The 27,951-nt window shown below is 38.6% G+C and overlaps 1 protein-coding gene across 1 annotated transcript in view; it reads right to left on the bottom strand.

Annotated features, from left to right (window-relative positions):
* The window catches only part of abcb7 (ATP-binding cassette, sub-family B (MDR/TAP), member 7), a 63,231-nt gene extending 43,087 nt beyond the window's left edge, over window positions 1-20,144 (bottom strand). Inside the window, exons 1-5 of the mRNA XM_067456894.1 lie at window positions 19,937-20,144; window positions 16,732-16,812; window positions 16,526-16,600; window positions 14,747-14,866; window positions 9,100-9,232 (exon numbers count right to left, since the gene is read on the bottom strand). Coding sequence (XP_067312995.1) covers window positions 9,100-9,232; window positions 14,747-14,866; window positions 16,526-16,600; window positions 16,732-16,812; window positions 19,937-20,086 — 559 coding nt within the window. The 5' untranslated portion in view covers window positions 20,087-20,144. The remainder of the gene's footprint in view (window positions 1-9,099; window positions 9,233-14,746; window positions 14,867-16,525; window positions 16,601-16,731; window positions 16,813-19,936) is intronic.
* Window positions 20,145-27,951: the final 7,807 nt, after the last annotated feature.

Genomic DNA, 27,951 nt, shown 5'->3' on the forward strand with positions numbered 1-27,951 from the left:
ATGAATGATAAAAGAAATTTAACTTTATGTCATTTAAGTAAATGTACAAAGGAATCTGCTAAAGTTACTACAACATTACCAACACTGAAATAAGAGCGCGCGGTTTATATATCAATCAGATGCACATTACGGTTACATCCGATACTATACCCAACGGTAGAGAGCCGGCACGTTTACCTTCAGAATCATTATTAGGAACATTTTCCGTATAAACGGAACAAAGAGGGCTTTTCTTTATATTCCATGAGGAAAAGTTACTTTAGGATCAGAAGGAAAAGTGCATGATATTCTCTCCATGGAAGCATTGCACGTTTAATACACTTTAATAAGGTTGTGTAGCCATTAACACTATCATACACAATAGTTAGCATGAACTAACAATAAAGTCTTTTTAAATGTTGGCTTACGTACATTTCTAAGAAATGCCATTTTTATTTTATTTTAGGCTATTAGGATAAAGTGTGTAATAATTAGTAATAAAGTAATAACGTGAACGGACAAATGTTTTTTTTTAACTCTCTCTGACCCCTGAAGGCTGCTGTGTAATTCACACCCTGACTTAGCCACATTGGGGAAAGCATTTTAATAATCCTATGAATGTATTAAAAAAAATGCAGAGTCGAATCACATAGAATTTTAATGTGAATCGTCTCGAACTGAATCGTTCTGAATTCGTTCTTACCTATGAATCGTGGATCGAATAGATCCATTGCCTACCCAAAATATTCACAGCCCTAGGTGAGAAGTGGACAAGCTTAAAATATTCAAGACCCTGTTTACACCTGCATTTAGTGTCGTCCACTTTAAATTTGATCGACCAAATCCCATCTTAATATCAGGTGTAAACAGGGCCTATGTCTCTGTTAAGCTGTTGGCTGTTAAAGGTGCTGCATGTAATTTTTTTTGAATGCACTAAAGCAGGGCTATTCAAATCTTACCCTGGAGGGCCAATGCGGTGCAGAGTTTGGCTCCAACCCTGATCAAACACACTCACCTGTGATTTTGATGATCCTGAAGACATTGATTAGCATGTTCAGATGTGTTTGATTAGGGTTGGAGCAAAATTCTGCACCGCATTGGCCCTCCAGGGTAAGATTTGAATAGCCCTGCACTAAAGCATAAAAATACTAGGGCTGTGACAGTAGCAGTTTTTTACCACGGTGGCGCAGGCTGAGTAGCACCAGCGGTGGTCGGCCAAACTATTTTTTTGTAAGTGAATGCTGTTTTAGGTGAATATTATGACAAGTGAAGCACAACACTTAACAACACTTCACAATTAAATGTTACCTTGCAGCCATGGGAACATTACATTCATGCCGAACGAGAGAAATAGACTTCTTCTGAGGCGAGCCAAATTTAAGCTTTGCATTCTGTTCACCCGATTTTCCACAAATTAATCAGATGCTTTCTTAAATGTTATTTTTGCTGTGTTTGTTGCGTCATTGAGAGGAAAGCACATAGCACATATATTCATATTCATCTGTGTGTTGGATTGTGCACAAACATTTTACTGTTGCTCATTGTAACACTCCATTGTTACAATATAACACATAAGTGCACTTAATATTCCATTATACGCCAAATTCTTTATGAGGCTACTCAGTTGTGTGTATTGTTAATAAATAACAACTATAAGTATTAAATACTCTTCTAGCATAGCTAACACTGACTATGGATGGGTCAGGATGGTTTACTAGTCATCCAACAACCTAATAGTCGACTAATGAAGTTAACTAGTCAGTTGATTTAGAAGCAAATAAAAAAAGAACATGACCCTAAAGCTGTGTAATTACACAGGGCTTGTTTATTGATTAGTTAGTTTGTAAAATTACGTCAGGACTGAGATTTTAAGGGTCAAAAATGACCTGGACATTAACATCCGATTAAGGTTTTATTTGCTTGTGGCATACAAAACTGCTCTAAGTGCATTAAATTCCCAGCTTCAGAATGAATAGTGCATTGAATACAATATCAATCAACACAAAATTCAGCACAGATAATCTGTGCCTTGCAGCGCGCACAAATCACACAAGCAGCAGCACGGAGAAGCATTTAATGGTCTGTGTGCACAGGACATAATGGCTCTCATTAAAATGCGCAGTTATGGGAAGACAGTGAATTTTCATTTTAAGACACAATGACTTGCTAAATGGTTAGTTACCATTAGTCATTATCTTCATTTATCTTTATTTAAATATGCACTTGGGCTCTATTTGGTGGCACACACTCCACATCTTCAACAAAAGCAAACTCTGACTAAAATATAGTATGAGAATAAATTATTCTGGCCGATAAAACGTTACCGATAATTATTGCAATATAATTTTCCTATAAAAACGATAACGATTTCGATACACGTTTGATATAATGTTTTTGCTGCAAAAGCGGAAAGTGCCATTTATCAGTTTGGCTGAAAGCGTAAATAACAGAGCGAGCTTACTGCAGCGTTAACTCTGAAGGGTCTTATTACGCGAACACTAAAGTTTGCTGTGAGATGTGCTTGAATTCAGTGAAGAACTCAAATGTCTCAGTTATTTAAACTAGTTTAAAGCCAGATGAAACAGAGCTGACAAACTGGAGAAACACCATGTGCAACAATACAGTCAGAAGGCTTTTTAATCTACAAATCACCATTTTTTACCATGGATTTACTGTAGTAACACTATCTGCACCATGGTACATTATACAAATGCCATAGAATTATAGTGACATTTTACCATGGTATTGAGGTGTTATATGCCTGTGGTTATTATGATGTAAATGTACACTCCTATGGAAGACCAATTGTTAATTTTAATAAAACTCACAGTTCGAATATTTACATTTTACCATATAAAAACAAGGTTGTTACAATTTTTACAAATGTCATGGTTCGTTAATGAACATAAATTTACATCTGCATCTCAACTCTAGCTAACACTATGTTCAACCCAATGTGCATTTCTAAGAGATAAAAATTAATATTCACTGCATACTAGGGGTAACCCCTAATAGTCTAAGATTCGATGCATCGATATGCAGGACCGGATTCGACCACTGATCTCATGGTTGAATCTTCACGGGTGTTATGAAACGAGGATCATACAATTTTGGCAATAAGGGGGTCCTCAATAGTAGTGTTATGCAGACATGTCGCGGTGCGGAGCGATTGCCCCTTTAAGGGCACTGAGCTTCGCACCGGATGCGCTGGCAGCGCCGCGCCTTTAAAATTCGAACACATACACAGATGGCGGCATTCGATGCCTGTCCGCGGCGATTATATGCATATTTCCCTCAAATCGTGAATGTACTGATTTCACCCTGTGCTACAAGATACACTCATCGTGCAGCTCTTCTGTCAGAAGTCGATTCAAAATTGAGCTCGCGCGTATATAATGCAGTGGCGGCTGGTGATGGAAAAAGTAGGGGGGGCTGAGGGACAATGTGGTTTTAAAATTTTTATTTTAACAATTGAACAATTTCTGCTGTTTATTTATTACATTAACACCAAAGTAATGATTTAAAAACAAATAGCATCTAATGTAATTATTAAAGTATGAATTTAGAGTGTCCTTGTAGATTTCAAATATTGTTACTGTTATTAGATGGAGTAACCACTAGATGAGGAAAATTACAAATTGTAATGGTGAGCATTTTTCTCAGTTCTTAATGTACCTTTATCAAAATTAATATGTTTCAAGTTTTTAATACTCTAATCAACATGGGTATGGAAAAATATGCATGCTTTATGCAAATGTATGTTTATAGTAAAACCATACTCAGAGCATGAAGACAAGACATGTTGCAAAGGTCATAGATGTTTTTCAAATAACTTGTTGATGTCTCTTAAGCCTAAGCTTAAAAAATCAGAATAAGCAGTGATTTCTCTTATTTTAAGAATATAAATAAAGGGAGTTTTTACACTTGCAGTTTAGGGCAGAACAGGGCACAGTTCGTATGATAAATTGGTAATGTGAAAGCTGTGATGCGGACCTGAGAGCGCACCAGTATCACACCATACCTGGAGGAGGTCCATATTCACCAGGAGTAGGAATATAGTGCGGCCCATTTAAGAGCTGGAATATAGCGCGGCCCCTTTAAGAGCTGGAATATAGTGCGGCCCATTTAAGAGCTGGAATATAGCGCGGCCCCTTTAAGAGCTGGAATATAGCGCAGCCCCTTTAAGAGCTGGAATATAGTGCGGCCCATTTAAGAGCTGGAATATAGCGCGGCCCCTTTAAGAGCTGGAATATAGCACGGCCCATTTAAGAGCTGGAATATAGCGCGACCCCTTTAAGAGCTGGAATATAGTGCGGCCCATTTAAGAGCTGGAATACAGCGCGGCCCCTTTAAGAGCTGGAATATAGCGCGGCCCCTTTAAGAGCTGGAATATAGTGCGGCCCATTTAAGAGCTGGAATATAGTGCGGCCCATTTAAGAGCTGGAATATAGCGCGGCCCCTTTAAGAGCTGGAATATAGCGCGGCCCATTTAAGAGCTGGAATATAGCACGGCCCCTTTAAGAGCTGGAATATAGTGCGGCCCATTTAAGAGCTGGAATACAGCGCGGCCCCTTTAAGAGCTGGAATATAGCGCGGCCCATTTAAGAGCTGGAATATAGTGCGGCCCATTTAAGAGCTGGAATATAGCGCGGCCCCTTTAAGAGCTGGAATATAGCGCGGCCCATTTAAGAGCTGGAATATAGCACGGCCCCTTTAAGAGCTGGAATATAGCACGGCCCATTTAAGAGCTGGAATATAGCACGGCCCCTTTAAGAGCTGGAATATAGCACGGCCCATTTAAGAGCTGGAATATAGCGCGGCCCCTTTAAGAGCTGGAATATAGCGCGGCCCCTTTAAGAGCTGGAATATAGCGCGGCCCATTTAAGAGCTGGAATATAGCACGGCCCCTTTAAGAGCTGGAATATAGTGCGGCCCATTTAAGAGCTGGAATACAGCGCGGCCCCTTTAAGAGCTGGAATATAGCGCAGCCCCTTTAAGAGCTGGAATATAGTGCGGCCCATTTAAGAGCTGGAATATAGCGCGGCCCCTTTAAGAGCTGGAATATAGCGCGGCCCATTTAAGAGCTGGAATATAGCACGGCCCCTTTAAGAGCTGGAATATAGCACGGCCCATTTAAGAGCTGGAATATAGCACGGCCCCTTTAAGAGCTGGAATATAGCACGGCCCATTTAAGAGCTGGAATATAGCGCGGCCCCTTTAAGAGCTGGAATATAGCGCGGCCCCTTTAAGAGCTGGAATATAGCACGGCCCCTTTAAGAGCTGGAATATAGCGCGGCCTCTTTAAGAGATGCGCGTTCCTGCCAATTTTTTTACAGTCTATGGTTCCTGCCTGTATTTTGTGTGTGTGTGCGTGCGCTGAACTGTGCTGCGATTCACACGAACAGTGTGAGAAACATGGACACGGGAGCGCTCTTGTCCATAACCTGCGTATTCGTTTTGGCCGATTGTAATGAATTTAGTTCAATAAAAGTAACATGTAGCCTACTGTAGGCTAAGTGGTGATGGTGTTGATGATTTACCTCAGACATGAGCGAGAGTGAGCTTCAGTGCATCGCTCGGACTGCAGAGAATGTGCTCAGTGAAAAAAACGCACTTTAAAAAAAGTTAAGCAGAAAATATGGTAACTTATCTTATGTAGGCTATAACTGCACTTGTTTCAGAGTAATGCTATTTTTAACCCTTTTCTTTCCCTATTAATATTTGATGCTGCATCCTTTACATCTATGGCTGATTTCAATTTATCAGATAAGACTTTAAATTATATGCATCTGTGGTGAAATAAGATTTTCACTTCAATAATCAGTGCTGACGCACCGCTCCTGAAGGCACTGCCGGACCGCATCGGTGTGCAGTGTGAAAGCTGTTATCTGTTAACATGGGTACGGAAAAATATAAATACACACAGCAAACGGACTGTGTGAAACCGGCGGTAGAGATGAGTTGCGTTGCGGATCACTAAGCAGTTCTTGAGTAATTTGTTTGAACAACAATAGAAAGACTTATTTTCTTGCTATTATCTCATCACAGATGCGCCGCTGATGTAAATCGGTAGAGGAAACTATTTATATTTAATACATTGGGAATTTGGGATACACTGCTGGGGTGGCAGACAGGGTGGCAATGGTTTTTCTTAGGGTGGCAGTTGCACCCCACCCCGGTATATCCGCCCCTGCACTGTGCCACGTCACACGTGACCACACCAAACTCATGTTATTCTCTGATGGGCGCTGAGGCAAAGCGCCCATCGGATAATTATTACTGCGCGTCACTGATTGGTTGAATTGATCATATTTAGCGACGTTTTATAGCATATCAGCGCTCCATTGGTTAGATAGTGTGGGCGCCCTTTCTCAGCGCCCTGAGCATAAAACTACACATTTATGATGTTATGCGGCACATGATGAAGCTGGCAGACAAAAATAGCCTCCTGCTGACTAGTGTCCTGCCCTTCCCAACCCGTTTATTTTTTTCCGGTCTATGGTTTACACACACACACAGATGATTCGACTATCGGTCGACCATAGAGAGATTCGAAAATTCTGATTCGAATGTGTAAATCCACAGTCAGGGACACTCCTACTGCATACACTGCAAAATGTGCTGAAGACATGCAGTAAAGCCAGGAAACACACACCTGTTTCATGATTTTAAATAATAATCATCCATTAGCACATACAGAAACTAAGAAACTAACATTTCTATATTTATTTTGTTAAGGAAAAATGGTCTGGTTTCTACGCCTTTCACTTAGGAGCAAAAATCTGCCTTTAAACTTGAAAGAAATAAAGATTTGACAATTATCATGATAATTCATGACATCGACTGATATGAAAAATGTTATTGTGTAATTTTTTTTGGGCCACATCATCCAGCCCTAATTAGTCTGAAATGGTCGAACACCATGACAGTAAAAGTTTGTCATGTTTATCAATTTCAGATCACACCTGCAGTGCAGTGTCTCCAATTCCCTTCCCTTGCCTGTTTTAGGCTGAGACACTAAATACTCTGGCCACAAAGTGCACAGCAAAATTGAGCAAATGTCTATGAATATGCTTGCTGGAATGTGATTATTAATATTATACAACCCTTGTTCTCCAATGCATTGGTGAAAAGGCTTGATCATTTTAGATGAGAAAAACAAAAATGACCTTCAAAACAATTTGTCTTCTGTTCATAACTTGAGTTATGTTCCTGTTCTGTCCAGTGCATGCTTTATCAGTATACAGTAGGGCTGCAAATCATAATTGTCTATTATTCCCTTGAAATTGTAATTGCGCTTATTAATTACAATTATCCCAATTTATAATGAATGATGTTTTGAATAGCTTTATACCATTGTTTGAGGCAAATGCATGCTTTATTTTTATATGAAAATAAGCCGTAAACATTCTTCCTGAAAATCTTGTATTGTTTTTCTATAGCATTTAACCCTTAAATATAAATTATACATGGGTGTGTTTATTTTTTAATAAAAAGTACAAAATAATATGCATGGTGAAGCAAAAAGTAAAAAGTACAAAATAATATGCATGGTGTTATAATGTTATTCAAAAAATAAATAATAATTTTTTGTTGCCGTTTAATGTGGTGTGACAGATCGGCAGCAGCACAAACCACGTGACCAGATCATCTCCTCCGCTTTAACACCAGTTACAAATGTGAATGAGCATCTAAAGTAGGGCTGGACAATATAACTTAAAATCAAAAACTCGATTAATTAAACACTTTACCTCGATTACGATTAATGAACGATTATTTATAGTTTCAAAGCTACTTTAGTGATAAGTTACGATGTGAGATATTGTCTGTATGAGTGTTTGTGTCTCACAATTCACAGTCTAAGGTCACAATGCATCAGCTCAATATAATGATACACATCCGATGGTTTAAAATCGCTTATATGTGCCAACCTGACAAGCCTTAAAACACATACAATTGACAAAGCTTACTGAAAGGGATAGTTCACCCAAAAATGAAAATGTGATGTTTATCTGCTGACCCCCAGGGCATCCAAGATGTAGGTGTGTTTGTAGAACACAAATGAAGATTTTTTTAACAACCGTTGCCATATAATGCATGTCAATGGGGTGTTTTTCTATGAGAGTAAAAAACTCACAGACACAGGCAAATGAATCTCATCTAATATTCCCAACGGCATTACTTCCACCGAAGAAGGTCAAAACCTGGCGTGATCATATATGTATGTATGTATGTATGTATGCATGTATGTATGTATGTATATATAATATAGAATCCCATTAGTGCCTGCGCAGATCGGTCGAATGAGGCATCTAAGTAAATATATTTCTATGATCCCACCGTTGTTTTGACCTTTACCATAAATATTTTATTTGAAAATTACCATAAATACTGTGGTTTCTTGCAGAAATAGATAGTTTTGTGTCTTAAGACAATGTGTCGACACGAGTCGCTGTGTTTAATATGGATTCGTATGTATGTGTGTTTAAATACCCCATTGACATGCATTATATGAGGTTGGAGTTAAAATCTTCATTTGTGTTCTGCTGAAGAAACAAACACATCTACATCTTGGATGCCCTGGGGGTCAGCAGATAAACATCACATTTTAATTTTTGGATGAACTACCCCTTGAAGAAACAAGTGAAAGTGATCTGGCTATGTTTTCTAGTGCAATGTTTTCCATATTAATGTCATTGTGACTTTTTTTTCTGTAACTAACTGACTAATAAAATCTACGAATGTCTACGAAGCCTCTTCTCGTCGACTATTCGAGGCCAGCCCTAAAGGAAAGTATTGGTATTGGACTCGTATCACCACAGTGGCAAAAAATAATAAAATAAAAATAAAACTGCCACGGTTACAGTCCTATGTAAATCAGTTTTTCTCTTTGCTGAAATAGTGTTATATTTTAGCTAGGAATTTCAGGTCAGTGCTGCCAAAGTGAGGGGCAAATGAAATCAAAAGCAGACGTGTGCATGAAAAAAAAAACACATTTCAATTAATCTAAAAAGCAATATTGACACAAACTTTTCAGGAAAGGTCAGTTGGCACTTAATATGCAGCAAGCTTCCCAAAATGAAGTCAAACACCTGCCAAACAGGAGCAGGCAGAACTTACAGCCAATCAAAATAGCCGTTGCCATGGTCGCCACCGTGTTTGGCGCATCGCTCAGGTTCAACATGTGTCCCGACATCTGGTTCAGGCTGTCCACCGCATATTTAAACATGAAGGGCACCATCACATTGGTTATCTGGAGGACAAGCAGAAAAAAGGAAAGGTTGATGCCGGCACGCCAAATGTTGTTGTGTGTCCGTGAGTGCACTGATGGGCAGAAGCTCGGCGTCGAGACACTGCATTAACAGCAGGCTCTGCGTGTCCTCCTGTAGACAGGTCTGAAAATGACTTGCTTGATGCATCCGCTAATGGAATTGAAATGGTTATTAAAGCTAATTAAAAGCTTGCGGAAAGCTGCTGGGTCGTGCCAATAAACACTGCAGCACATTAGCCGGGCGACATTTCCCTTGAATTTAGCCTCACTTTTGCTCACACCCTTTTTTTATCTTATACGACTCATTTTAGGTGAATTACACACTTCTACACCGCACAATGATGACTCTCAAAGGTGAAGTCCTGGTCATACTTTACTCTGAAAAGACACTCTGAGGAAGTCATTTAGAATTTTCTACCCCTATTCCCAAACATACAGTACTGTGCAAAAATCTTAGGCTGGTTTGTATTTTCACACACACCAAAAAAAAAATTGTTCTAAACCAGTTATTTATACCCAGTGCCGTTTCTAGGCATAGGAAAACTAGGCGGTCGCCTAGGTCGCCAACAGCTGGGGGGCGCCAGTGAGCCCTCGCCCCAACAAGATTTTTTAGTTATTTCATATATATTTTATTATTAATATTTCGTACTTTTGCTATTTCGAGGCATTATGATTAGTTGCGATTATTGGAGTGAAGTCGCCATGGTGATATTGGCGCTGCTGTAATGAGATCATGTAGAGGGCGGCAGGGAACGTCGTCATCCGTGCTTTAGTTTCATCATCATGAAAAGGTCAAAGCCATCAGGGGCTCAGTATCGTAAAAAGAAAAAAGAGGAAACATAAAAAAGAAAGCGAAATATACAGGTATGTTAGCCTACTTATTGGTTACTTGTTCTCTACTAAGCTGGTCGCTCTATCATAACGTTGAGCAAAACATTACACTGAATATTAGTACTGGACGGACCACAAGCCATGCTCATTTATTTCAGGTGCAGAACATTATAGCATAGTTAATTTGAATAAAAAAAACTTTACATCAGAGATACCTGTTTAGTGTAAATTGATCAAGTAATACTGTCATAACCATGGTCGTCATTAGGCCCTTTTTTATGTGAACCCCCCTAACATTTGTGATCTCACTGATAATATATCTGGCTACATTATTGGATTTAAGCATGAATCTTGCCTAGGGTGCCAGAAAGGCTAGAAACGGCCCTGTTTCTGAAGGACAAAATATTTTGCTGTAGGGTGTCAGTAGGAAATATCAGTAGGGTACAACACGGCTAAAGTCACCTTTGATTTTATTTTTCTCTAAACCACTAGATGGCGCAAAACTTTCCAAAACATCCGCTTTTTAAGATGAACATGGCAATTTGTTCTGATCTTTCACATGATCACGGACAGCAGCCCAAAGTTGATTGTGCACTAATTTTACGCTTTTTAAATGTTGTAGATTTAAGTAGCAAATGAGAATCGATAAAAATTAATATTTATATTTTGACAAAGGTCTTGTTAATGATTTTCAGTTTTGCTGAAGGTAATTAAAGCGACCGTTTTACATTAAGGGTTATTTGGATTTAATGATGTGTAATTTATTGTTATTATAGTAATTACTTGTTACTTTTAAGATAATTTGTATGATGTCTATGACATTTTGTGATCTTTTGATTTTTAGAGGAATGTACTTCAAAAGGTGGGACAGAAACCTCAGGGTTGATAGAAAAAAACCTATATTTGTATTTGGAAGTTGAACAAAATTGTTAAAGGTTTGAAATGACATGAGGGTGAGTACATGCTGACAGATTATAAAATATACCGCTGGTTTGTCTAGAGAAGACCCTATTCCTCATCTCGTGCAGAGCCTCTGAAGCCCTTCCTTTGAAACTGCATTGATTTGGACCTTCATCCATTGGTTCCCATTGAAGTCCATTATGTGGAGAAAAATCCTGGAATGTTTTCCTCAATTTTTTTTTTTTGACTGAAGAAAGACATGAACATCTTGAATGAGATGGGGGTGAGTAAATTATCAGGACATTTTAATTTTGTGAATTAAACACAAATTTGTGAATTTTGTTAATTTAAGTGAACTAATCCTTTAATCCAACAAAAAGGCTTACTTATTGTACTCACAAATTATTATATCTCCAGGTTCCTCTGTCCTGCTAAGAACTAACCTAGGTAAAACTGCTTTTAATATTTTTTATATGCTGCCCCTTCAGACTGGCACCCTCTTCAAATAAATCTAAGGCTTAATCAGTTATCTTGCACTCCTTTTAAAACACTAATGCTTACATTAGAAATATATAGTGATTTACAAATGCTTCTAAGGCTGTACTTTTAAAGGTTAAGAGGATCTATTGACAGAAATGCAATATAATATCCATAAATATGTTTTCAGACCTTACATAATGAACCATTGTTTTTATTGCCTTAGAAGGAGCCATTTCTATTTTCATACGCCGTGGGTCCCCTTACAGTGAAGTTGCCATTTTGCCATTTACAGTAGCCCTAAACGGACAAACTTCTCTACAGAGCACTAATCACTCTCTATGGTCTCAGACGACAGTATCTTTGTCCTGTGCTGGCCACCGTAGCTTCTCTATGTGATTTGAAAGGGAGGAGTGAGTGGTGGACAGCTGCAATTCACAATCTAAGCTCTAGATGCTGCTAAAATGTACATACTGCACCTTTAATGATATTTTAATGTGTTGTTTTGTTTTTTATATAGGTTTTATACATGTATCTACTATAATTGGGCCACATATCTTGGCCAGGAGACTTCTGTAAAAGAGATTTTTAATCTCAATGAGCTTCTCTCCAGGTTAAATAAAGGCTAAATAAAAAAAATAAAAAATAAACACTGTTGGGGTCTGAACAAATTGGACCTTACTAACTTCCACTGAAAGTACAAAAACTGAGACCTTTCAAAATAACTTATTTTGTTTTTTCCGCAGAAAAAAGAAAGTAATGCAGTAATATCATTGCAAAGCAAACCAGGGATCCGTAACATACTAATTACTACACAGAAGCTTTATTTGTAGAAGATAAAAATGAGCTGCCAACACCTGCGTGATAATTCACATTCAAACAGCACGCATCCATAGCAATGCCCTTTTCCAAGAGGACAGAGTCAGGAGGATAGTGGTTATAAACTGGTTTTAGTTACTAATCTTACACACAGGATGACACAATAGCAGCCTCTAATGTACTACAAGAGGCTAACAAAATCTGTTTGCAAGGAAGACAAAGTTTAGTCACGCTTTTCTCTTTTGGTTTTATAATAGTGGACCATTCCCTTTGTGTTGAATACACATGACAGGGATCAGACAAGATAATAAAAAAGGGAGTTATCCGTTTATAGTAGGGCTGGGACAACGCGTCGACGTCATCGATGACGTCGACGCAAAAAATACGTCGACGCAAAATATGCGCGTCGATTCGTCAGATTCAAAATAAAGATGGCGGCGCCGGAGAGTAGTAGCAACCATAGATGTACATAATAAAGTATATTATGTAATAAAGTATATTATTTATTATGTATATCTATGGTAGCAACACGAGTGGCTCCTCAGACTTTCAGAAGTGCAAGGCTTGCGGGTTGGCCACAGTCTATGCGGGTTGGTGGCGCGGTTGCGCACGGAGCATCACAGGCATGCGCGTCTGTGTTAAGAGCACCTGCTCCAGGCGCGCACGCGTTTTGTTGTCACGGCTACATAAACAAATTTCTGCACACAGGAAGACAGATGTTTTGGTAATATTTGATGTATTTTAATCACAAAAACAAACGTTTGCATCAAGTGAAAGCATCGGACACATTGGCTACGTTACCTACATAATAAGCTGTTTTAAATTTAAAATGTTCAATGTCTAATCGCGCTGATGTGACCGAGGGTATCCATCCTCTAAGAGAGCAGTTTCATCCCAGGACTATTCCGGTTTTAAACGGAGTATTGGCGCCCGTAATGCACTCTACATGTAACTGTTTTCACTGTCATGCCGCGGATGCGCGTGGCGTTTCTGTTGCGGGTCAGCCACGGGGCTGCGTGGCGTTTTCTCTGCCTTTGCACACTAGAAGCGTGTCTGACGCGGCGCTGCTGCTGCTATTGATGCGGAGGGAAGCCCTATTCCTAATGTTAAACAGAAATAGCCTACTGATACAGCAAAGAAAACGTCGGGAGTAGCCACATATCTATGGTATTGACGGCAAATACTAGGCTACAGAATATTTCGTTCTGTATTGACAGTTGCAATATTTCAAAATCGATAATTGACGTTTTTTATTATTACAATTAGGCCTATATCTGCATTTATGTAAACCTACAGACTTTCAAACATGAAAATGTAATTTAATAATATGTATTCGTGTCAAAATTATATATAAACATCTTTTCCTATTCTATTTTGCCTGGAGACGCTCCCAACACGCGTGAAAAATAGGCGCTCTTCTATTTCTAGCATGCACGCGTTTTCCGCGCGTCACAGTCAGTGTGCAAACTCCAACCTGTTAACATGTGAGCCGAAACAAAAACGGACACGCCACGCAGCCGAGACGCTCACGCTTGCAGTGTGTCCCCAGATTTGATTAACCAACTTGTTGATATTTAATCGATGGGCATAGCCTGTAGGCTGAGTTGCATACATAGAAAAATCGTATAATATGTTTCTTTGTTGTAGGTTAATACTTATTTATTTGTGTGTGTGTGTGTGTGTGTGTGTGTGTGTGTGTGTGTGTGTGTGTGTGTGTGTGTGTGTGTGTGTACTTTATTTTTTGGAGGTTTTATTGAATGCATTGTATAGTCTTACTTTGAAATTTTAAGAGCAATAAACATATATTGCAATGTTAAGGAATTCGTTTTTTCATTCAGATAATTAAATCAACATGTATAAATTGCTATTAGGCAATTAATGGGGAGATAATCGGTAATCGAATCGAATCGTAACCGAATCGGACAGGAAAAATTAATCGTTAGATTAATCGATGCACCGAAAAAATTATCGCTAGATTAATCGTTTAAAAAATAATCGTTTATCCCAGCCCTAGTTTATAGTGTTTCCACATGTGATCTCTGGTGACCTACATGGGCAGATTAGACACACATGGGCAGGAAAAATCACCGGCAGAAGAGACCCATCCAAATGCTGGGGTGCTTCTGAAACACCTCAACCCAACCTACTTTTCTTACACTTTTTGACTAGAGAATGTACAAAAAATTTCCAGGCATTCATGAATACTGGCTAAGTGCAAAAAGCAGCAGAACCAGAGCAGATTTTCAATTGTAGGGCCTTTTGAAATCTATTTTAATTTCCCCCAAATTCAGTTATATTTTGTTCCCATTTTCCGTTTATTTTGTTTAAAAATTTTGTTTTGCTTATTTTGTTTTTTTTTATTACTCCATTTTAAATGTTGCATTCAATTTCAATAATTAAAAAGCATGAAACATGATTTAACACCAACTTATTAAAAGTTGAACAAAAAAGTATGATAACTAAACACACCTTGGATCCAGCGAGCAGACTCAGTGATATGGCCACTCGAGCACGGAGGTCAGGTCTGTCCTTGGGCCAAACATACGACAACATGGCTGTAAGAATCTTCGATGAGTTCACTTCCTTCAGCTGGCAACAAAAACATAAATATATTATTTTTTTAAAGGGTTTCCAAGTTTAAAAATCATAAATCTTAAAATAAAGCTGAAAAAAACAAAGTTACATATTCATTTTATTCTCTTAAATAAATAGAAACGTAGCGGTCGACCGGTCATAAACTGGAACCCAAGTTTTATTTTGGCTGATCTCTATTCTAGACTTGCACACAAACTGCTTTGCAGTCATTTCCCAAAATGTCATTTGTGCGGGAATATTACAAAGTCTGTAAACATGACATTAACACAGGCCAGACACGGGACAGACGCAAACAGGAGAACATTGTTCTAGTGGTTATAGGATATTTTAATCTGAAAATCTTACATATTGTGCCTTTAATATTAATGTAGGCTAATTGTCAGCAAGGTTTAAAAAGGTCATTTGAGCCAATGGTTACATTTTTCCCATCCGGTCCTCAACCTAAAATTAGCTTGACACTCTTAAAACCTGCGTGTTCAAGCCAGTAAAAATGTTTAAGTGCATGCATCTCAGCACCACAATCGTTTACTTTAATACTCTTAATTTGCAATGTTTGTGGATGTAAATTATGTGACTCTGTATTAACATCTGCAGGAGGGGGCAGCAGAGATCCACAAAGCAACTCATCACCGGTCAGTTCAGTCCACTGTCAATCAACCTGATGACAAATAACCAGCCCATCCACACTTCAAGAGAGCAGCACAATGGATAAAACCAGACTGTCCACATTACAGTAAAAGCTCTCTGTAATCTTAATGGACTATATATCTTATGAAAGCTTTCAGACTCTAGTTTTCATATTTGGTGACTGATTTTAAAAAGAAATGACAGAGCAATAGATAGCAAAATATTCTCCATTTGTGACGTAGTGCCAAATTAAAACACGCACTCTGGTTCTTTCCATGTTTTTAAGTGGGTTTTAGAGGTTGAATTCAAATCAAATATTAACATTACTTCTGAATAGAAGACTACTTTATAAAAATCATTACAAATTTATGGAAATATATGGTTCAAATCATATATGGAAATGGGTGTGTCCTTGTATTGCCACCAGTGGAACCTGGATGTTTTGTAGTGGAAAAGTTTGGTACTGCGCCCCCAAAAATCTGACAGATATTTGGATATCAACTTAACATTTGGCACAGAACTTGTTTAGGTGTTTTTTTGTAGATTTTGTAGTAGGTTTAGAGTTGAACATGTTTCGCAAAATACATATCTTTATATATATATATATATATATATATATATATATATATATATATATACATACAAACATTAAACTTCAACAACTCTTAAAGTGACAGCAGCCTAATACGTGTCTGTCATGTTGATAAAGATACCTTTAATAGTAAGGAATCAGCCTATGGTTTTATTTAATGCAGGGCTAAAATACTATCCAGTGTTACTTTTCAGTTGATTAGCTTTCTTTTTAAAGATTGAAATCAAGCTTCTATGTGATAAGTCTTTGGCAACAAAATTACCCCATTGTTTTTAACAAAAATATTTAGGAGAGTTAAATGTAATTTTAAAAAGTCTATAAATGTGCGCGCACACGTACGCACGCACGCACACACGCACACACACACTAATTAAAAATTCCCTTCTATAAGAATCCCCTCTTAATAAAATAATAAAATAGCAAATAAAACTTACCACATTTTTGGGATCTGCATTGAGCCCTCCACCTGCATTCCCATGCCAGCACTGTCTCTCTGGAAGATGTAAATGCTGGAACACAACAACTCTAATATTTTAGTATATTTTATTATACTTTAAGTTATTGAGATTAAACATGCATCTATTTCATGAAAAATCAAGCACAATCCCTAATATTATCCACTATTTTAATAAAGACTTACTTTTACTGCTTCTAAGATCTGTCGGCTGTTCTGACCTCTGCTGTTGGCCCATGTTGATGACGAACTTCTTTGACTTAATAGCTAAATGAAAGTGAAGAAATATTACATTTATATGGAGAAAAAAAATCTAATTCACTAAGATTTCTTTTTACAATGTATCTCCTTCACCCTAGTCAGCTCATAAGCACATTCACCCCCAGTTCAACAGACAAGTCTTAAATTAGTCCCAGATTAAAATGCATATTTGAGTTGTTTTAACAGAAAGCAGCTTGCAATGACGTGTCTTAAAATGTCAGCGCCACTGTTTTGTCTCAAGATTCACACCAGTAATATTTTTTTCTAAGGCACATTTATAAAAGCTATTTAAAAGTCCTATTTAAACTAAGGCCTAATCCTGGCCAAATCTAAACCTTGTCTGTGAAACCAGGCTCTTAGTTTACCAAATCCTGAGTAATTGTTGAAGTCCAAAAAAACTCAAATTTATCAATTAATGTTTCCAAACTCTTGACCATAAATATATATGCACACGCACACACACACACACACGCACCCACAAAAAAGACATTGGTAGATGTTGTAAACAGACTGTGTAGTAGTCATGATTATATCACATTTAGCACACTGCCAGTGCCACCTATTGTAGTGTGTGAACTGAACAACTTATTGTTAATGATGCATTTATCATGTTAATGATGGTTCTTACACATCAACTTCGAGGACAAGATGTTCACTTGCTGAACTGTTTAGCGTTGTCCCAGGACATGGTCCCTTGTGAGATTTATTTATTTATTTGTTTAATTTAGCAATATGGTCTTTTGTGGTATCACTCTCACACAGTCACTGATACCTGCAACAAAGTAATAGCCGAGTTACCACTTACTTGTTAAAATATGACATATTTGTATTTTATTGAAGCACCTAAAAAATTTACCAGTTTGACACAATTGTCTAAATTTAAGTGCTATGATCAAAATAAATGTGCTTAAAATGTTCCTATATTGAAAATGTTAATTTTCTATAATCTTTTGGAAATATATGAAAGCCAGGTTTACCTAAAATATGTAATTATTGGCAGAACACATTTTAAATGTTTTAATTCAAGAAGGTCCTCTTTATTCTAGCATATACTTGGCCTTATGAAAAAGTAACAAAGTTCTCATAATTGTTTAACTGTAAAAATGGGCGTCGGAAGCAAATAAAAAGTGGGTGGGTCAGTAGCGGCTAAGACAAAATATGATTGGTGGGGAAATAGTTTTGCGGGGGGGTCTGGAGGTTCTCCCCCAGAAAAAAAAATGATTTCATAGATGTGATTTCCTGCATTATGGTGCGTTTTAGGCCATATCCCTTTCCTATACGAAAAAAGACCTCAAACCAGTCAATACCAATAGTCTAATAAAAAGGCTATATTCATTTAACTGCCATAGAAATCAGTTTCACAGATAATGATAATGAACAAGTTGCAGGTTTTTTATGCTCCGTAACTAGACAGAAAAAGTGGTTTACTAAACGATTGATTGGGCCAGACAAAATGACAGAAATCACTAAATTATATACCGTGGCTATAGAGTAGGGGTAAGACGCATAGCACTAAGTTTAGACGCATATCACGAGCACAGGTTCGAATCCGCCTTTTGCCACACTCGCTCTACTCCCTTTCCCCATCACATATCAGATCGGAAAGGTATTTATTTTCATTAAAAAAAATGAAATTAGAAAAGGGGAAATAAAGCGTTTACCATGTGTTGTTTAATAATAAGTTTCTTAATAAGTTTATCGGTTAAGGGGTAGTCAATGTAAGCAGACGTGCTTATGTGAATTAGAGACGATAAAAGTAAGTGGGTCCAATATCATTGGTCTTAAAAAGTGGGTGGGTCTTGTCCCACCCACACACAATGTTTCCGATGCCCATGACTGTAAATGATGACTCTAAGGCCAATGCTAAGGCCAGTGTTACCTCCCTTCATTTGCTCTTTATAGTGAAGATATATAGAAAATGGCCCTTTATTGCTGAATGATGACATATTTTGTAGTAAAATAAATAAGAAACAGAGAAAAAGGGTATCAAAATTGTACCTTTAGGGGTACAACAGCTTGTCACTGGTTGGGGGGTCCTTGCAGTATTGATTTGGAGAGGAGGGAGTCCTTGGAGCAAAAACACTGCCTTAAGATACTACTATGAACCTTTTTGTGGTAAAAAAATAAATGTATATATATATATATATATATATATATATATATATATATATATATATATATATATATATATATATATATAATGTTATTTTAAAGGTACTTCCCAAGTGACAAGCTGCTGTATCCCTAAACGTACAATTTTGACACATTTTTCTGTATACTAACAATAATTGCACCTCAGAACACCCAATAAAATAAAATAAATCAGTTTGTGATCGATATTAGATTGTTCAAAAAAAAGAAAACTAAGCAACTAAGTAATCTATACTAAATAAATCTATAGTTCACACACACACACACACACACACACACACACACACACACACACACACACACACACACACCCTAGTGTTCAATCATTCACATCAAGCAAACTTGGTAAATGTATTTAAGCATATTCAAAAGGAGTTGTGACACTTACATTCCCATGTCTTGACTGTAAATCACACTCAAATCATATATTCAGTAAAAAAAAAACGATATGGTGAGTGTTTGTGGCTCAAAAACCGGTGTAAATGGAGTCTCGTGTCACATGTTACCCTGATATGAGCTGAAAAGAGGGCGGGATTGAGTCTTATCTACGCAAACATACTGTATGTGCGACTGTTTCTATCATGACCTACAGGCTGAAGGAGTGAACTCCGAAACAACAGCTAAAACCAACCTTCATCTACCAAATAAGAGTAACTTGTCATGTGACATTACATAGCAGCATTTAATGTAAGCACCTACATAGGAAGCAGAAATCCAGTTCCTACAGCATCACATTTACACAACAGAATTAGTGACAATTTCATTAGTCACGGTGATCCACGTCAACTTCCTACTTAAGCAAACAACAACTAAGTTACTCACAACAACAGCATGCATGCAAACAGCCCAGCACAGCAGAAATGTGCATTGTCAATACTTCTACTGTATTTGTCGCTACACATTTGCATGTTTAAAGTTTGCGGATCTGTCCTTGTGTGCCGGTGTCGTGTCCTAAAGTGTGTGACAGTAGTGAATGTACCTGATATGTGCTCGACTGCTTGCGCTTGTTGGCCGCTCTGTGATCGTGACAGGTCCACGCGTGAGCCGCGCTGCTCTGCTGAAGCAACAGAGACACTTTACGCCTTTGAATGTGAAATCCGCACTTCAGCGAGACCAAGAGCGGCGCCATGCTGAACCGAAGGGCTGACGGAACGTCCTGCGTGGCGTCATTTCCGCTCAGCCGCCCCCTGTAGTCAATAGGTTTCGTAAGCTACAAAATACAAGGCAGTGTTGTCAAATTCTCTCTCTCTCTCTCTCTCTCTCTCTCTCTCTCTCTCTCTCTCTCTCTCTCTCTCTCTCTCTCTCTCTCTCTCTCTCTCTCTCTCTCTCTCTCTCTCTCTCTCTCTCTCTCTCTCTCTGAATTCCAAAGGCATAGGATATAATGTCATATTTGTACTGCACTACATTTTACAAATAAAAGTTGCTGTTTTCTTACCTTTAATACTTTATTACACTAAAAATGTACTTTCTTACTTATACTCAAGTAAAAGTTTAAACACTTACTTGAGTAAAAGTATACAGTAGGCTACTACATTTTTAATGTAGTTAAGTATTGAATAATATATATATATATATATATATATATATATATATATATATATATATATATATATATATATATATATATATATATATATATATATATATATATATATATATATATATATATATATATATATATATATATATAGGCTAGCACACCAGGGTGAATAGGAACATGAAATTGTCCTGTTCCACAGAATATGAGGAAACACATAGGCCAAATTCCCTTAGTCATTAGTCATGATGCATAAAACCACATAATATAGTTCTGATGTGCAGCAAATATAGTTGAGCTTCACAAGATATAAGTGTCTGTAGGAAAATAGCTAAAGCATTGAAAATCCCCATTTCTAATATAAGGTCAATAATTAAGAAGTTTCAATCAACTAAAGATATTACACATCTGCCTGGAAGAGGAAGTGTGTCTATATCGTCCTAAAGCACAGCGAGGAGAAGAGTTTGAGTGGACAAAGACTCTCCAATGATCACAGATGGAGAATCGCAGAGATTAGTTGTGTAAAAATGTGTCCCTGAGCACAAAATGAAGCTTCTGCCACGGCCGTCCCACTCCTGACCTGAACCCTATAGAAGATCCCTGAAGAGAAGCACCAACATGGATCTGAATCTGAAGGATCTGGAGAGATTCTGTTAAGAAGGAATGGTCTCTGATCCTCCAAACTCATCAGGCATTATAGGAGAAGGTTTTATTAGAGGTTGGAAAAAGTATTTAATAAAAGTGTGCCAATAATTTTGGACAGCATGTTTTGGAGAAGAAGAAAAAAAAACATTTATTTCATAAAGTTTTTTTATTTAATTAATTTTTCTACTTATTTTGCCCACTTTCAATTCTTTCACTTCAATGAAAGGTTTGATTTTGTGATTTAAAAATCAAAAGAATAAACGATGCAGATTTATTTTCATAGCCATTTTTGATCATATTTACCAGGTGTGTCAATAATTCTGATTAAGCTTCTTTTTTTAAGTACTGTATAAATACAAATGTGTATTTGTGTAATATATTTTTGACCTGTCCTAGTCAGTTTTTACTTTCTGTCAGAATATGTATTTCTGTATTTACAGTAAACCGTTCAAAAAAACTGACATTATTGTAGCCTACACAACAGAAAGCAGTTGTCAACAGAAGAAAAAAACATGACATTTGTATAAAACAAATATTTCCATGCTAAAAAAAAAAAAAAACCCCAGTGTGGCTGGTGACCAGTGACCAGTGTGGCTCACACAATTACAAAAACATTTTACTGAAATGTTTGGCCAATTTACTGAAACAATAACTAGGTTTTCAAGCATGAATTCAATGTTTTGGGTGAGTAACTTGCAGACATGCAATAGAGTTCTGATGTTCCAGCAAACAGTTGTGACAATTAAACTTACAGTTTAGAGAATGTTAAGAAAAATGTGCCAAAGCGATTGAACAAAACGATAATATGCAAATAATATACAATTTATAGAATGGGACTACCCATTTATGGCTATTTTACACGCACATATTGCATAAAGTAAAATAGGCCTATAGCCCATCAAGTTATTCTGTTTTATCTTCCATAACATATCTAAGAATTGTCTTGATACAAAAGTTGGTCAAAAATAACCCAAAAGCTAAAACAATTATTGTTTTTGTCTAAACAATTATTTTCCTAAACTTATTATGCCATTTTATTTTTTTAATAACTGTCCTTGCGTCCTCTATACAGAGGTCATAGCATAAAATATGAATTTGTAATGACAAATTAAGCACACACACACACACACACACACACACACACACACACACACACACACACACACACACACACACAGGTTCTAGGTGGATTTTGCTATATAATTTGCTTCCACACTAGATAGATGGATATACTGCATGTTATTATTGCATATTATTAGGGTGGGCCTACATGTTGGTCGTTAGGTTGTTGGTTTGCAGATTGTCCACTTGACAAATAAATATACTGCAGATTATTGCTTTATTTTAAAGGCCTTTGTTATATCTAGATAGCCGTATTAATATACAGTCAAAATACTGAGCTCGATCATATTAAAATGTGCCTGTGCGCGCGCGTTCCTGTGAGTGCGTGCGAGCCTTCAACAGTCACGCAATGTTGCCATGACAACCGCAACACAACATTCACTTCAAGATGTTTAACGTTACCTTATTATTAGTATTATTATATTATTTATTATCATATACCTTACAGAAAAGATGAGAGTCGTGTTTGTTTCTATTAAGCCCGATTTCTCAAAATAGTGCATTTGTGTGCTTATCCTGGGTGCCATGACAACAGTGCGAGTTTATTGTAAACAACACTGCTGACCGCGAACTCACGCGAGTAACCACGGAGTAACGACGGAGCTCAGTATTCGGTATATACGGTTTCTTTCTCGCAAAACCTTAAAGTTTGCCTCCTGAACACTTTCAATATATACTGCGCGTCGCACTGTATCAGTACCAACACGTTTTCTATACTTTTCGTAAAGTTTTATCCTGGTGGCCATTCACTGCCATTATGGAGGAGTGCGTTCTGGACTTTTGAAAAATCTGCTTTTGAGGTCCGAAAAAGATGAAAGGACATATGGCATTGAAACAACAGCAGGGTTTGTAAAAGATGGCTTTATTTTTGTATTATCCCTTTAAGCTTATGCTAATGAATGGTGGGTGGTGCCTCGCCGCTGTTATCACGTCGCGTGTAATCAGCGACATGATCAAAGGTAGGTAAAACTATATGTATAAAATTGTATAAATATGTTTGAGGAGCATATGGCATTTGGTAAGCATGTCTTTATAAACTATCTAAAAGCTAAGCAATTTATTTCTCGTTATATTAACGTTATGTTATTATATTAGTTGCTCCCATACCACTCTATTGGCCTATTATAGATTGCAGACTGTTGCATTGTTGATTATGTTGTTTGTTTGAAGATTGCTATATTTCAGCTTGTCAATTTCTTTGAGTTATAACTTAATTGTTTTATGTTAGTTGTTTGGATAGATAGATAGATAGATAGATAGATAGATAGATAGATAGATAGATAGATAGATAGATAGATAGATAGATAGTGTAACGTTACTTATTTTTGTTATGTTTTTATGTATTTTGTCATTTTGTTGTTCAGCACACATTGCAGATGATGTGTTATAATATATTGTCAAACTTGGATTTCTCAGCCATTACTCTGCGCGTTCCTGTAATGACTATGAACAGTACTATATTCAGAACAATTCACTTCAGGAGGTTTTATTATTAGTATTGTATTATTTCTTATCACACATTTTAGAAAAGATGAGAGTAGCGTTTTTTTCTTTTGAGCCTGATTTCTCAAAATGTTGCGTGTGTTTATCTTGGGTGCCATGACAACAGTGAGCACGGTTTGTACTAGTCATTACAGGAACGCACACAAATTAATGGCTGAGCTCAGTGTTTTGACTGAATAACAGTTTATTTCTTGCAAAACTTTATAGTATGCCTCCTGGACACTTTCCATATATGGCGGGCGTCTCACTGTATCATCGTATAATACTTTTGTATAATTTGTGTAATGTTTTACCATGGTCGCTATCCACTGCCATAATAGGAAGGAGCGCATGCAGAACTATTTTTTAAAATTTCTGCTTTTGAGGTCCGAATGGGATGGAAGGACACATTGAATCAACAACAGGGTGAGTAAAATGTCTTTGATTTCATTTCAGGGTGAACTATCCCTTTAAGCTTTGTTTGTATTTTGTATATATCCCCCCACCCACCCTCCCACTATCACATAGCAAGCTGTGGAGTTTCCAGGTGGTGGTGCTGGTCCTTCTCATGGTGGACACAGCATCTCATTTGCTGCATCAGAGGGTGGGCTGGAGTCCTCCAGGGATGAAATTCAGCTACCTCACTCCCTTCGGGGAGAGTGATGTTGTTTGAGTCTAACCCAGAGCTGAAGGCCATGCTCTACTGGAGAACCATGTCCCAAACGCTGAAGGTTGAATTTTAATATATTGTCAGACAGACAGATAGATAGGTGTGTAGATCAATATTTTCCTTCCAAGTGAAGGGGTGGTGGTGGGCATAGATAGATAGGTGTGTAGGTAGGTAGGTAGGTAGGTAAGTAGGTAGGTAGACAGACATATCTTGTCCTTCTAAGTGAAGGGGTGGTGGTGGGTGTAGATAGATAGGTGTCTAGGTAGGTAGGTAGATGTATAGGTAGGTAGGTGTATAGGTAGGTAGGTAGGTATGTGTGTAGTTAGGTAGGCAGACAGACAGATAGTGTCCTTCCAAGTGAAGGGGTGGTGGTGGGTGTAGATAGATAGGTGTTTAGGTAGGTAAGTAGGTGAATAGGTAGGTAGGTAGGCAGCCAGATCAATATTTTCCTTCCAAGTGAAGAGGTGGTGGTGGGAATAGATAGATAGGTGTTTAGCTAGCTAGGTAGGTAGGTAGGTAGACATATCTTGTCCTTCCAAGTGAAGGGGTGGTGGTGGGTGTAGATAGATAGGTGTCTAGGTAGATCTATAGGTAGGTAAGTAGGTGTATAGGTAGGTACTCAGCCAGATCGATACCGTCCTTCCAAGTGAAAGGGGGGTGGTGGGTGTAGATAGACAGGTGTTTAGGTAGGTAGGCAGATAGGTGTGTAGGTAGGTAGACAGACATATCTTGTCCTTCCAAGTGAAGGGGTGGTGGTGGTTGTAGATAGATAGGTGTGTAGGTAGGTAGTTAAACAGACAGACAGACAGATAGTGTCCTTCCAAGTGAAGGGGTGGTGGTGGGCATAGACAGGTGTGTAGGTAGGTAGGTAGGTAGGTAGACAGACATATCTTGTCCTTCCAAGTGAAGGGGTGGTGGTGGGTGTAGATAGATAGGTGTGTAGGTAGGTAGGTAGGTAGGTAGGTAAGTAGGTAGGTAGACAGACATATCTTGTCCTTCCAAGTGAAGGGGTGGTGGTGGGTGTAGATAGATAGGTGTGTAGGTAGTTAGGTAAGTAGGTAGGTAGGTAGACAGACATATCTTGTCCTTCCAAGTGAAGGGGTGGTGGTGGGTGTAGATAGACAGGCGTGTAGGTAGGTAGGCAGATAGGTGTTTGTAGGTAGACAGACATATCTTGTCCTTCCAAGTGAAGGGGTGGTGGTGGGTGTAGATAGATAGGTGTCTAGGTAGGTAGGTAGATGTGTAGGTAGGTAAGTAAGTGTATAGGTAGGTAGGTGTATAGGTAGGTAGTTAGGTAGGCATGTGTGTAGGTATGTAGGCAGACAGACAGATAGTGTCCTTCCAAGTGAAGGGGTGGTGGTGGGCATAGATAGATAGGTAGGTAGGTAGGTAGGTAGGTAGACAGACATATCCTGTCCTTCCAAGTGAAGGGGTGGTGGTGGGTGTAGATAGATAGGTGTGTAGGTAGGTAGGTAGGTAGGTAGGTAGGTAGACAGACATATCCTGTCCTTCCAAGTGAAGGGGTGGTGGTGGGCGTAGGTAGGTAGGTAGGTAGGTAGGTAGGTAGACAGACATATCCTGTCCTTCCAAGTGAAGGGGTGGTGGTGGGCATAGATAGGTGTGTAGGTAGGTATGTAGGTAGGTAGGTAGGTAGACAGACAGACATATCTTGTCCTTCCTAGTGAAGGGGTGGTGGTGGGTGTAGATAGATAGGTGTTTAGGTAGGTGTGTAGGTAGGTAGGTACGTACGTAGGTAGGTAGGTAGGTAGGTAGACAGACGGACATATCTTGTCCTTCCAAGTGAAGGGGTGGTAGTGGGTGTAGATAGATTGGTGTGTAGGTAGGTAGGCAGACAGACAGATAGTGTCCTTCCAAGTGAAGGGGTGTTGGTGGGCATAGATAGATAGGTGTGTAGGTAGGTAGGTAGATAGGCAGGTAAGTAGGTAGGTAGACAGACATATCTTGCCCTTCCAAGTGAAGGGGTCGTGGTGGGTGTAGATAGATAAGTGTGTAGGTAGGTAGGTAGGTAGTTAGGTAGACATATGTTGTCCTTCTAAGTGAAGGGGTGGTGGTGGGTGTAGATAGATAGGTGTCTAGGTAGGTAGGTAGATGTGTAGGTAGGTAAGTAAGTGTATATGTAGGTAGGTGTATAGGTAGGTAGGTAGGTATGTGTGTAGGTAGGTAGGCAGACAGACAGATAGTGTCCTTCCAAGTGAAGGGGTGGTGGTGGGCATAGATAGATAGGTGTCTAAGTAGGTAGGTAGGCAGACATATCTTGTCCTTCCAAGTGAAGGGGTGGTGGTGGGTGTAGATAGACAGGCGTGTAGGTAGGTAGGCAGATAGGTGTTTGTAGGTAGACAGACATATCTTGTCCTTCCAAGTGAAGGGGTGGTGGTGGGTGTAGATAGATAGGTTTCTAGGTAGGTAGGTAGATGTTTAGGTAGGTAAGTAAGTGTATAGGTAGGTAGGTGTATAGGTAGGTAGGTAGGTAGGTAGGTATGTGTGTAGGTAGGAAGGCAGACAGACAGATAGTGTCCTTCCAAGTGAAGGGGTGGTGGTGGGCATAGATAGGTAGGTAGGTAGGCAGACATATCCTTTCCTTCCAAGTGAAGGGGTGGTGGTGGGTGTAGATAGATAGGTGTGTATTTAGGTAGGTAGGTAGACAGACATATCCTGTCCTTCCAAGTGAAGGGGTGGTGGTGGGTGTAGATAGATAGGTGTGTAGGTAGGTAGGTACGTAGGTAGGTAGGTAGGTAGGTAGGTAGGTAGACATATCTTGTCCTTCCAAGTGAAGGGGTGGTGGTGGGTGTAGATAGATAGGTGTGTAGGTAGGTAGTTAGACAGACAGACAGATAGTGTCCTTCCAAGTGAAGGGGTGGTGGTGGGCATAGATAGATAGGTGTGTAGGTAGGTAGGTAAGTAGGTAGGTAGGCAGACATATCTTGTCCTTCCAAGTGAAGGGGTGGTGGTGGGAGTAGATAGATAGGTGTGTAGGTAGGTAGGTAGGTAAGTAGGTAGGTAGACAGACATATCTTGTCCTTCCAAGTGAAGGGGTGGTGGTGGGTGTAGATAGATAAGTGTGTAGGTAGGTAGATGTGTAGGTAGGTAAGTAAGTGTATAGGTAGGTAGGTGTATAGGTAGGTAGGTAGGTATGTGTGTAGGTAGTTAGACAGACAGACAGACAGATAGTGTCCTTCCAAGTGAAGGGGTGGTGGTGGGCATAGATAGATAGGTGTCTAGGTAGGTAGGTAGGCAGACATATCTTGTCCTTCCAAGTGAAGGGGTGGTGGTGGGTGTAGATAGATAGGTAGGTAGGTAGGTAGGTAGGTAGGTAGGTGGGTAGGTAGGTAGGTAGGTAGGTGGGTGGGTAGGTAGGTAGGTAGGTAGGTAGAAAGACATATCTTGTACTTCCAAGTGAAGGGGTGTTGGTGGGTGTAGATAGACAGGTGTGTAGGTAGTTAGGCAGATAGGTGTTTGTAGGTAGACAGACTTATCTTGTCCTTCCAAGTGAAGGGGTGGTGGTGGGTGTAGATAGATA

This window comes from Pseudorasbora parva, chromosome 11 (genome assembly GCF_024679245.1).
Source record: "Pseudorasbora parva isolate DD20220531a chromosome 11, ASM2467924v1, whole genome shotgun sequence".
NCBI classification, from domain to species: Eukaryota; Metazoa; Chordata; class Actinopteri; order Cypriniformes; family Gobionidae; genus Pseudorasbora; species Pseudorasbora parva.